Genomic DNA, 12,828 nt, shown 5'->3' on the forward strand with positions numbered 1-12,828 from the left:
ACTAAGGAATGAAAGAAAAAATAAAATAAGAATAAGAAACTCAAATAAATATAATCAAAGAAGTCAAAAAATAATTTATGTATGAAAAAAATTAAAATATACCTTGAACTTTGCTAGAAGAATCATATATACCCCAAAATAATTTTTAAGAAAGTTAAAAGTCAAAAATATAAATTTAAAACTAATTTCTTCACTTCCGTTAAATGAAGGGTATATGTGAGCTCATTTATAACGGTAGGGGTATATGTGAGCCGTTTGTATAACGGTAAGGGGATATATGAGCCACTTTAATAACAAGGGGCATATCAGCTCCAAATGACAAAGTTGAAGGGTATATCAGGCCTTTTCCCCTTATTTAAATATTTCTTTCACATATATGTTCTTTGAAAAAACACTTCAATTCTTCACCAAAAAGTCAAGAATGTAAAACTTTGTTTCCACATTGTTTGATCTTTAAACATTTAATAGAAGTGCTTGCATAGATTTTGCTATATTGTTTGATAGATTGTCTATTATAGTATCTGATAAGTCTTAATGTTTCCAGGTCCTCTGCAGAGTGTCCTCGTCCAGGTCAATGTGCTATACAGCTGGAAAGCTGTCGTGTTAGAGATTGCTGAAGCCGTCAGCGTACAAAACTAATTAGAATGGACGAGGTTGTTTGTCCAATGGTTAATATTTCTTTTTGGTTGATATAATCAATATGACAAACAATAAATCATTCATTCATTTAAAGAGAGAAAAATTCAAGCTTCAACAAAATAACAAGGGACCTCATAGACTGAAGATTTGCTTCCTGAACCTGTTGTTATTTTGATTGCTTGTATTTGTGCTTAACTTGTAGGATTCGTTTCACTCTTGTTAGAAATGTTTCAAAACCTTGTGTGAACCATTGTAAGAACATAGTTGAGGGCAACATTGTGTCTTACGGTCAAAAGTCTATATTAATCAATGAGGGTTAGTATAGTGGGCAATGACTGCATTGCTTAGGCTTGTTAAGTAATAGGTGATATTACTTAGTGTTGAGATTAGGAGGTTAATCGCATTGTGTGGTTATAAACCGTGTTTCGCTTTTGCTTGTAAAAATTAGTGAAAACATTTTGAAAATTCTGTGAGACAAGTCGTGGTTTTACTCCCTTGAGTAAGGAGGTTTCCACGTAAAGTTCTGTGTGTTCTCTTTACTTTCTGTACTTACTTTTGTGCATCATAATTGTCTAAAGGATCCGGTCCTGTCGTAGTTAGTGGACGCATACATTCTAACAATATCTTTTAATTTTAAATCTAATTAATGAAAGAATAATTAAAGAGCGAAAATCCAAAGTCGTCCGGTAGATTTCAAACTTGTCGTCTACTTTCAGGAAAGGTTATGATGAGCGTGATCACAAAAAAGGTTATGATGAGCTTGAGTCGAGTCACAAAAAGGGCTATGATGAGCCCTTGAAAGCTGTATATGCCTAAGACCTAGGCTATATTTATATTTGAAAAATGTTATAAACTATATTTTTATATTAAATTTAACAAATAAAATATATTTAAATACACATAAGATTATTCGGCTTGGTTCGAAAAATTTTCAGATTTTTTCATAAATTAAAAAGACCATCTCAATTGTTTGAAACGGTTATACACTTAAATAAAAGTCTACATAAATCAGTTCGATTCAATAAGATTTAGTCGATTTTCATATTCTTTTGACACCCCTATCTCTTCGTTTCATATTCTTTTGACATTCCGTTCTTCATATCAATGCTAACCAAACTCAATAATTAGGTAACCCATTAGAAAATGAAAAAAACTAAAAGCTTAATAAGATAGTTCAAATTTTGATTGAGAATTGTAGGGCTTAACGCCGAAAGGAGCCCTTCCAAAAATTCTCAACGGTCAAGGCAGAACCTAGGCCGAAGAGGGGGTTTGGAAATAGTTTTCAACCAGCAATAGACGCGCCTCGGTTAAAACCTCACTCGTTGCGTCATTGCCCCAAGCGCAAAGATACCTCTCAAAGCTTTTGCAATCGAATTTTGTAGCAATCGTTTCTGGGCTCTATGCCTCCACATGTTCGATGTGGGATGACTACTAGTTGGATTAGTATAATCAAATCTAACTTCTGAAATAATGAAAGTGGAAACCATACAACTTTACATTAGTTTTAAATTATTTCACTTAATTAACTTAACATTAGTTACTTATTTAGTACTTAAGGGCTGATGGTTGGTTAGGAAAGATAAACTACTGTAATGGAATATCATGTTTGATAGCTATATGGTTGTTTTTTATAAAATCCATCATATGAAGTATATATGGTGTATGGTGATTAGTTTACATATCACAATTATATACAAGTTACGAGTCAATTCATATATATTTTATGCATGATATAGAAAATCAAATAACTAATACATGATAATTAACACCTTGAAATTGTCAGGATATTCTACTTAGACACTCAAACTAAGTTATAAAGTAACTCAACTCTGTACTCATTTCAGTAAATGCTTATAACAAGGTCAGGTCATGAGCATATTCTACTATAAAGGCAAGAAAACGCCGCACTTACGACTTGCTTTTTTCAACTCCTAAAAAAATATATCTCCATTGATTGTTTTAACTTGATTAGCCAATAATCATTTGCATACTATTTATTGGTGTAGAAATTCTTTCATATAGTACTAAATAATATTATATATATGATATTGATTTAAACCCGCCCCATTATATTGTCATCTCTATGCTCAGTATGTCTGCTATGAATCTAGTAGCATCTGAGCAACCTGACCTAGTAGCATCACTTTCAGATGCTAGTTTAGGTTTCTGCTCAGTTTCAGCCAGCTAAACAGCCTCTTCAGTGCTGAGTTCCTCTAGCTTCTTTAATGCAACAGCTTCCTCATATGCAACCTCTATTTTACTGCATAATGTAAGCAATAAAGTGACCGTTAACTATTAAAAGCTGTAGTCAGTAACAACATACCACTAGTTAAATTAAAAACTTTACCTGAAAATATGTGCAAAGACAAATATTTCAATAGTTTGCCGACCTAGTTCAGTTAAGTGCCTCTCATCACGCTGAATGGAATCTCTGTTCGTGTCCTCTCCAGAAGTGTCATCCTGAAATGAAAAGGTAATGGTAAAAGTAACTTAACAGTAATTGTTGGACATGTTTGCATAGAGTTTCAAGAATGCAATTATGCAACTCACATTTGTATGGTTCTGAGGACCTTTATCATCCTTTGGAGGCAACGGCTCCAAAACAGCCTTCTCAAGCAAAAGCAAGACATCATCCACCAAGACAAACATGTCGTTCTCCATGGAAACAATAGGAACTGTTTGTTCCTCTGCATCTAAATGTTTCCCTTTACCTGACTTTCCATTAGTCTGGCCTACCAGAGCTTTAAGCCCACTGTACAACGAATCCATCACAAGAGTAGACGTAACCTCTTTTTCTATGAAGAAGTTCTTGATCACCAATTTCAAAATCTGATCTGATTTCTCCCTGGACATGCGGCGTCTAGAATTCTGGTCTATTCCCAGCCAAAAAGCACAGAAACTGAAACTCCATCATAAAAAAGTTTAGCATGGAGAGTTAAGAATTAACACAAATCAGAACATAAATGATATTAGGCAATGACCAACAGAAGGCAAGGGGAACAAAAACCTTGTTCNTTTAAGCCCACTGTACAACGAATCCATCACAAGAGTAGACGTAACCTCTTTTTCTATGAAGAAGTTCTTGATCACCAATTTCAAAATCTGATCTGATTTCTCCCTGGACATGCGGCGTCTAGAATTTTGGTCTATTCCCAGCCAAAAAGCACAGAAACTGAAACACCATCATAAAAAAGCAGTCAGTAAGTTTAGCATGGAGAGTTAAGAATTAACACAAATCAGAACATAAATGATATTAGGCAGTGACCAACAGAAGGCAAGGGGAACAAAAACCTTGTTCAACATATATCTTATATATGAGTATGAGACAGTAGCCACCATTAATATAGCTAAATATTACGGAGCAAAAACATAGAAATAGAAGCTAGAAGCTAGAAACTATCACACCAATAATCTCCAAAACAGGGAAAACAGGTAAGAAAATTCACATCCTACCTCGGCCATCTAGCTTTATCCCCTATAAATTTCCCAAGCTTTCCTCGTTGCTCTTCCACAAAATGACGGCAAATTTTCTCAACGTCCGTTAAATACACCCTAACAAGTTCTCTCCGATATTGAAAGTCAAGGCAATGGAAAGGACGGTCTGCTCTCTCCCTACAAATAAAAAACATAGGTCAAAATGGTTAGCATCACAAAGATCTCCGTAGATTCTGATAATCACTGTTTGGGATCCATTAAAACACGAAAGAGACAGCTTATGAGCTCAAGACTAGATACATAAGGAGGCAGCAAATTTTTTATATGAAATGGAATTTTATGCTCAAAGAGTAGAATACAGAGAAGAGGACTGGACGTCCACAAGCTGATTAGAAAAGTTAAACTGGAAAATTAAAATAAATAAAGGCTTCCTACAAAAGATATTATCTTCTTGGTCTACATTCATCTAAGTTACTATTTGATTCATAATTAATACTAGGCAGTAAGGGTACTTCTAAAAAGTCATCCTGTCCACGTTGAAACCGATGTCTAAGATTGACACTCATTAGATATAATACATCAAAAAAGATGCTATAGACTAAACAAAGTACCTATATGAGTAGATCCTCCATTATTCATTAAATGGGAAAACCAAACTATATAGAAGAACGAGTCGATATAAATCTGATGACTTGAACTTGAGCTTTGATAATGAGGGTATCAGAATCAAGAAATCCATCTACAACTTTGGAAAGGTCCATAAATTTTTTCCATCCCCAATCATGTTCTTTCTTCCAGAAACGATGCAATGTATCTGCAGAAAAAATTGCAACTGCATATTAATGTGATAGGAGGGAACCAAGAGGTCCATCACACAAGCAATGTCTAATAAATTCACCTGAATATATGGACTTCTTCGGATCTTTGTTAACCACAGCTATAGTAAATTGTGCAAAATGACTCCAGCCTGTTATTATGAAGATAGAATGGAAAAACATCAGCTTAGCTAAAGCATCATTTTCAAAATAGCTGTGACAGACACTATCAGCATTATCATACCTGGAAGAAGCATGTCATGATTAGCCACACAAAGAAACAAAGAGAGATGATTGCTGACATCACATCCCTGAGGATAAATCAAAATGTACCTGCATCCAACAGTTGGATAAGAGAACTTTATTAGTAACTTCTTAATTTATAAATTGATAATTGTCATTCGATGAGAGGAGAAACAAGCATATAAGAATACAAAAGATGCTACTGTTATTCCTGCCAATTGGCAATGTCGACTAAAAGTTACAAAAGTAGCAAAATGGATCACATATCTAAACTCTTAAGTTAATTCTCACAAAGACAAAACTACACATATTACTTTATATTAGTATAACAAGAGCATGGTAGTCAGCACTTAAAGAGTATTTTTGTGTCAACAAAGAGAAGGAGAGGGGGCATGTCATATATGAATCATTCAATTGTGTCCGTACAGGTCAAGGGGAAATAAAAGGATTTACTTCATTGTTTTTATCCTTTTACAAATTGAAAAAGATGAAGTGGAGGATTTACACAGCTTTCCTCTCCTACTTCTAGACTAAAAAAGAAACACAACCCTTACATCTCCCCTTTGCCTAAAGGAATAAAGAGGAATGCACATAAAGCTTTTCAGCAACTCTCTGCTCTTTACCTCTTAAAAGAGAAAGCCAAATAGGAAAGATAGAAAAGACTAAGTGGTCCTATGACCATGTAGAATATCTTCAACATAATAAAAACATAAGTAAAAGAGTTTAGTCAATTAACAGTTGAATGCCACAAACATAGATCAGCAGCTGATGCATGATTTTTCCAAATCAATACAACTGCCTGGAAAGTGGGAAACACATCTGACTCTACCTTCTAAGCGTTTAAAAGATGAGATCATAGAGCCAACTGCACAAGTATATTTCACAAGATAACTCTTCCCAAAGATATAATACCATTTGTAGCCGCCAACCTCAAAAACATTTCTCCGAAGTTCTCTCTTGTTAATTTGTGAAAACTTATCAATCTTCCAGGTATATTTTCCATATAGCTCAACTGGTTTAGGTCCTGAGAGGCAATAGAAAAGGTTAAGAAAATAAATAACGTGGAGGGCTTTAAATAAGGCACATAAAATAGGAAACAAATAGAGAACTGGTGAAGTATAAGGAAGAAACTTCATCTTAGAAACAGGTAGTTGTCTCTCTGAAAGTTAGAGGGCAGAAATTTGACACCTGACAAGCAATAATTAGTGCATGATTTGCACTTCTTTTCTTATATCTAAGGTTGACTGGGAAATGGGGTATTTATATTACTTTTAAATAGCTCAAGGGGTACTAGGACCCTTGCAAAGTTCCAATGTCTCTTTGAAAAAAGTTTTAAAGTCGGACGGGGTAATCATGTACTATCTCTATTCCGATTTGGCAAATGCATGCATGATGATATCTTTCCTACAGGGGATCATCAAGTATACTTCAAGCATATCTAATAGGTTAGAAACAACATGCTATTTTGCAATTTATTTCTTGTGTTGAAAATATGAGAACATAAGAGATGTACTGATGACTTTATGATATAATGAATGAATACAATATCCATCTATTATAGTTGTCAACACAATACATATAAATTAGTCCATTGCGGGATAATCTCATTTCAAAACTTGAAACTTGTAATATCCTATTCCAACAGAAGCACTTAAGACCTATGCTGCTCAAACTCCTCAAGAATATCGTCGGGTGCATACCAAATCCTCCAAAGTAGTGCATTTTTGGAGGATCCTACACCAATGTGGCAACGTTTTTGGAGAGTCTGAGCAACATAGCCTAACGCATCACCCTATCCGTTAAAACTCAAAATTGAGAAACTACTTCAGTTTGCTTTTTTGAAAATATTGAAAGTAAATAGTCCCCAAAATGATAGCCAAAGAGCCTACCGTAAAAAATCAATTGTGCTTCAATCCCAAATTAAATGGGTTTTACCTATATGAATTATCTACATCCAACTTACTTTATTTAGACCCATTTCATATCAATACTAAATAATTTGTCTTATAATTTAAGAGTTGGCTTAGACATGGTTGCTTTTATTATGACCATGGTGTCCGGCAAACTTTCGCACACCCGACTAATGCCACGAGCTACCATTCACCTCCCACCAGCACCAAGAATCAAGTAACTCTGTCCACAAGTCTAGGACAGATGAGAAGAATCACCTAATATTTTTTTTGTCTTTGCTAGGAGTTGAACCTCAGACCTCATAACTCTATCATTGACCACTAGGCCAGACCCTTGGGTGCCATTGTCATTATTTAAAAAACAAGAAAAAAATAAGAAAAATTTGAAGCTCTAAATGAAGAAATTTTCTAAGTCCTCATTTGTTTTTATTAAGATTAAGTGATCTGAATAAGAATATACATCTGAATATTACGATGTGCATTAAGCATTAGATGTCTAAATTCAAATACATGTCTGAATATTAAGATGTGCATTACGATTAAGATTTTTGAATCTTAAACTGTTTTTTTTTTAAAACACTAAAATGTATAAAATGTCTTTATTCAAAGATTAATAATTATACAATTCAACAAAACACTAAATTAATCTAATACTATACATCAATTAGGTATGGTGTTAGCTAATAGTAGGTTGTGTGTCGTAGCTAATGGTGATGGTGGTTGGGAGTAGAGGTTGATGGTGATAGTTGGTGATGATGGTTGATAGTTATGGTGGATGACAATAATAGCTAATGGTTGTGCTGAATAGTGACGGTGGTTGACAATATAAAACATGGTGATTAATGGTAGTGATTGTCTGTGGCGATTGGTGGTTGTTATAGTAATGGTGGTTGATGATGATGATAGTAAATGATAGCTAGTGGTAGTGACAACTGATTGTAGTGATTGACAACGATGGTGATTGTGGCAGAAGGTGGCGGTAGCAGTAAATAGATGGAATTGGTGAACTATTTGTTACATATTTTAATGATACTTAGACTTTTGTTGCATATCTTAATAATTCAGATTTATTCAAACCAATAAGTGGTTGAAACATTTAAAAAAAAATACTTGCTGATTAAGATTTGAATGAGTAAGATTCAGACCTAAAAAACAAACGGACTTAATGACTGAGACCTAAATAATTAAGATTAAGACCTTCACTAACTGCAAGCAAATGAGGTATAAATCTCACACTTATCTCTATGTTACCATATACACCAGTAATAATTCTAAATATTAGTCCCAACTAGTTGAAATAATTTCTATGGAATTTTTTGCTTCCACAAAACTTGTTTTTAGTGAGTGAGGTTGTCACCGCACAATCACCAGAAAAGGTGCTTGTCAACAACAATTCAATCCTAATGGTCCAGCTTATCCTATGAGCTCTCAGGATAAAAAGGAAGCATTCGCAAAACAGACGACAATCTCATTTCCCACAAATGCATCTTAATGGACACAATATAGCAATACTTCAAGATAGAGAAACAAATAGTACCAAATCAAACAACATAAAACTCTTCCCTCATCTGTCAAGAATGAAAAAGAATTTATAAGGATAGTTGGCAAAAAATCAAAAAAGAGAGGCACCATACCACCATCATCATCACTGTCCCAGTATGGAGGTGATGTTAATGGAGTTCCATTTTCCATCTGCTGCCCCTTTGACACTCCCTCCAGAGACTTTCCTATTCCTGCCTCCTCACTTGTGCTTGAAGCCATTTCTCACTCCACCAGTTTCACCTGTTTTCAATTCAAACAAGTTAAACCCCACTACAAATTGACTAATCTTTACACAAAAACGCTACATTTATAGCTTCTGCTTACATTTATGCAGAATTCAATTCAAAAGCGAAAAGCAATGCAATATACAGATCATGCTAAATGATCTTATTATCTAATAAAAGCAGTCACCGTCATGTATTATCACTAAAAATGCTAACATCTACCAAATTCTCAAACCCCTATGGAAATTCGTATTCATCAATGACTGAACATCACCTAAAACTCCTCAAACTGAACAACATGCACATCAAAAACATCATATATTATAAAACCCAATTAGCGACTAAGGAAAGAAACACCTCATTCCAATAAAGGATCAGAAATTGAAATTCCTAAATTATCCACATCAACAAGATGCCTAAACTAAACCTAAACCAAAAACAAGCACATAATAAGAAAAAATAGAATAGCAAAAAAAATACTAACCTGATGTGGAGATTCGAGATGCCGAATAACAATGATTGATGAACAAGAATGAAAAGAAAATTGAGCAAACTCACAACTAAGAAATATACAAATATAAGGATTTAATGAGTCAACGCTATTTTTATGTAATAGTAATTCTAATTGATTAAGGAGATTTTGAGTTTTATATTAATTCTACAATTGAATGAATTAAAGTGGAACTATAATTCTAATTGATAAAGGAGATTTTGAGTTTTATATTTTTAAAAATAAAAAAATATTGTCAGATTTTGATAAAGAAGATTTTGAGTTTTATATTTCTAAAAATAAAAAAAAAAGGGACCAATTTAATAATTTTAAGAAAAGAGAAAACTAAAACGTGAATAACAAACAGAAGAAACAAAACCTCTCCTGGAAATCGAACCCGTGACGACGTTGCGCAAAACAATGTGGGGCAGCTGCCATTTGAGCTAGGCGAATTCTGTTACATAGGTTATCCTTAGAATTTTTTTATCCTTTAGTTTTTTTTTTTTTTTTATATAGGTATATTCAGTAAAAATTTCGACGAATTCGTGTCACATGACACACCTTAGATATGCCTAAATCCTCCCCTGCATATCAATATGATGAAAAAATATATCGTAAATGTTAGTCAAACTCTAAAAAATAAACTATAACAATTAAAAGTAGACGAATATAGTATTAATTAGGAATAACTTTTGCCTGGTTTTTTAAATTTAAAAAAAAACAAAACCCCAAACCATGCATTAAATATTTAAACTAATAATGGCCAAAAATAGTGTAACACAATAAATTGATGTTCAACATTAGCTTAAGCTATAACATAAAATATTCAATAAGTTACTCAACTCTCTATACATACATTTCTATAAATGCTTATAACAAGGTCAGTTCACGAGCATATTTTACTATCAAGGTAAGAAATTGCTGCACTTACAACTTCCTTTTTTCAACTTCTAACAAAATATATTTCCATTGATTGTTTTAAATTGATTAGTCAATAGTCATTTGCATACTATTTATTGCTGTAGAAATTCTTTCACATATACTAAATATATAACAAAATTGAGGGATTATAATTGTATTGATTTAAGGTTGCAAATTTAAATTTTAGTGAATAATTAGTGATATTGATGTATGAAGCATAAGAAAATATTGTTGTGTGAGCTTATTATTAAATAAGAGAATTGATGAGAGAGGAGAAACAACTTTGAAGTCTTCGCTCAAACAAGGTGTTTTTATTGGTGGACCTTCGGACTCAACAACTAGTTTGGACTCTGGAGTTGTTTAAGTCCTACACATTGTTGAGCTATTATATTTTGGAGGGACAAATCAATAATGTTATTAGCGGATTGGTGAAAATTCAACTAAGATATAAAATAATAATTACGCTTCCATCCCAATAACATATCGAAAGCTTAAATTATAAAAATTTCTAGGAATACAATAGATATATAAGTTCTTGTTCTACTACTCATTGGAATAGTGCGACTTGAGAAACTCTATCTCGAGCTGCAAAGCAGAATTTTTCTTCTTCTCATTCTCCACTTCATTTCTCAACTTATCAATCACCTCAATCAAATTGTCTTTCTTATTCACTTCCACAACATGTTGTTCCCCATGAAAAATGCTTATCAAATTCATTACATTTTGTCTTTGATCATCCAAACTCTTTTTCAAAAACAATAAGCTAGCCAACATTACTTCCCTACTAACACTTTCACCTCCAATTCTTCTATCTCCACTACAATTCATAGCAACCCCTTCGACCTCAGACGATTGTCGTGAACCTCCTGGTGAACTTATAGTCGATGTATCAGAAAACAATTCTGATACATCGACATAATTTGGCTTTAGGCTACTAAGTTCTTGATCTTTTTCAGTTGGGAAAAGTACTGGATCTAGTTCAAACCCGTCCACGTTGAAATTCCACCCACTGATCCTTCTTTGTTTAGAAATTTCTCCATGTTCCGGATCATCGTCGTCGTCTCCATCAGATTTCTTTAAGGACAAAAGTCTCTGAATCTTTACTTGTTTAAACCTCTGTTCCACACTTGGCAAGCCCTGCAAAACATGCTTAACAAGATAGTCAGGGCCTTTATTACAGCTTTTAAAGAATGGATGCTTTAATAGTTTCTCTGATGTTGGCCTTCTGAATGGATCTTGATCAAGACATAATCCTACCATATCCTTAAAACCCTTTGAGAATTTCTTGTAATTCTTGCTGTTTTTTGTTTTGTCATAATCAGAAAATCGAAATCGTTTTGTGATTTTCATGAACAAGGATTTTGAAGGAGGGAGATGAGACAGGGGAGGCCTTCCATGTGCTAATTCAAGAGCAGTAATACCAAAAGACCAAATATCAGCCTTGAAACTGTACCCTGTATGTGAATGTATCACTTCAGGTGCCATCCAATATGGCGTTCCAGCTACATCGGTGAACATTAAACACGAAGATGAGGAAGAAGAGGACGACCCATAGCCTGAAATCGGCTCGAAAATTGATGCAGAAACTCCAAAATCCGCGAGTTTTATAGTTCCATCAGAATCTATAAGAATGTTTCCTGCTTTAATATCGCGGTGAAGGTGTCCTTGATTGTGAAGGTAGGCTAACGCGTTGAGCGTCTCTTTGAGGACGATGGCGATACAGGGCTCAGATAAACCATCAGGGAAAGCAGAGGAAATGATGGATTGAAGAGAACCTGCAGACATAAAAGGCATGATAACCCAAAGACAACGATCGACAGTAAAAGAACAATGTGCTTTAAGGATGTTTGGATGAGAAAGAAGGGACATTGTCTTGGCTTCGCGTCTAATGTTGTCGAGATCAGCTCTTGATTGATCAAGATCAATAGCTTTTATTGCTACGACAGATGAATTCATAGGAATACAAATGGCTTTGTACACAATAGCACTAACACCTCGACCAATTTCATCGACAATTCTGTAACATGTTGAGTCTAAAGGATACTGAAATTTTTTGTGCTCTTCTTCATTTTGCTCTTCTTGATTATAAGCCATGAATGTGTTTTGTTTGTTTGTAAAGAAAGAGTTGAAGTATGGCAAATTTATGAATGGAAGTTTGTTGAAGAAAGAGTAAAAAGTTGAGGATACAGAGAAGGTTGGAGTGGTTTTCCTGTGAAAGATTTTATTAGTCTTTTTAAAGTGTTTTGTGTTTGTGCATGTGAATTTTCAACTGCATTTCTAACTAGATATTCAGATGTGGATCATGAAAAATGTTAAAGGTCACAACCCTTCGGGAGAATCACAATCCTTCATTTTCTATTCACACCTTTAAAACCCAACAAAAAATTAGCTTGGTTGCCCAGTTTTGAGACATACTTACGTGTTATGAATGTTGAGACTTTGCTACCACTCGATTGGATTCTGTGTGTCTTATAACTTCATGGCTTGAAACTAAAGCATTTTTAGCTAAATTGCAATGTGCATGTTGTTATAAGACTTGAAGATTTATCGAAGTTCACAATTAACTCTAGAAGTATCATTTAATTTGAAATGAATACTTTTACTGGTAT

The 12,828-nt window shown here is 34.0% G+C and overlaps 2 protein-coding genes and 1 non-coding gene across 3 annotated transcripts; all 3 read right to left on the minus strand.

The window, feature by feature from the left end:
- Positions 1-1,837: 1,837 nt before the first annotated feature.
- LOC125875333 (U4 spliceosomal RNA) lies at positions 1,838-1,988 on the minus strand. The gene has a single exon (XR_007447398.1). It is a non-coding gene; the product is annotated as a U4 spliceosomal RNA (small nuclear RNA).
- Positions 1,989-2,786: 798 nt separating this feature from the next.
- On the minus strand, positions 2,787-9,397 carry LOC125872420 (TNF receptor-associated factor homolog 1a). Its single transcript, XM_049553149.1, is given in 10 exon segments — positions 2,787-2,899; positions 2,987-3,099; positions 3,190-3,538; positions 4,093-4,251; positions 4,732-4,888; positions 4,973-5,041; positions 5,134-5,222; positions 6,045-6,156; positions 8,677-8,824; positions 9,293-9,397. Coding segments are annotated over 9 exon segments (1,251 nt in total). The 5' UTR covers positions 8,804-8,824; positions 9,293-9,397; the 3' UTR covers positions 2,787-2,823.
- A 1,316-nt stretch (positions 9,398-10,713) lies between these two features.
- Positions 10,714-12,460, minus strand: LOC125873588 (serine/threonine-protein kinase BLUS1; the record flags this gene model as incomplete). Its single annotated transcript, XM_049554488.1, has 1 exon — positions 10,714-12,460. A coding segment is annotated over one exon (1,698 nt), but the record flags the coding sequence as incomplete, so codon positions are not given.
- Positions 12,461-12,828: the final 368 nt, after the last annotated feature.

This window comes from Solanum stenotomum, chromosome 8 (assembly GCF_019186545.1).
Source record: "Solanum stenotomum isolate F172 chromosome 8, ASM1918654v1, whole genome shotgun sequence".
In the NCBI taxonomy this organism is placed as follows: Eukaryota; Viridiplantae; Streptophyta; class Magnoliopsida; order Solanales; family Solanaceae; genus Solanum; species Solanum stenotomum.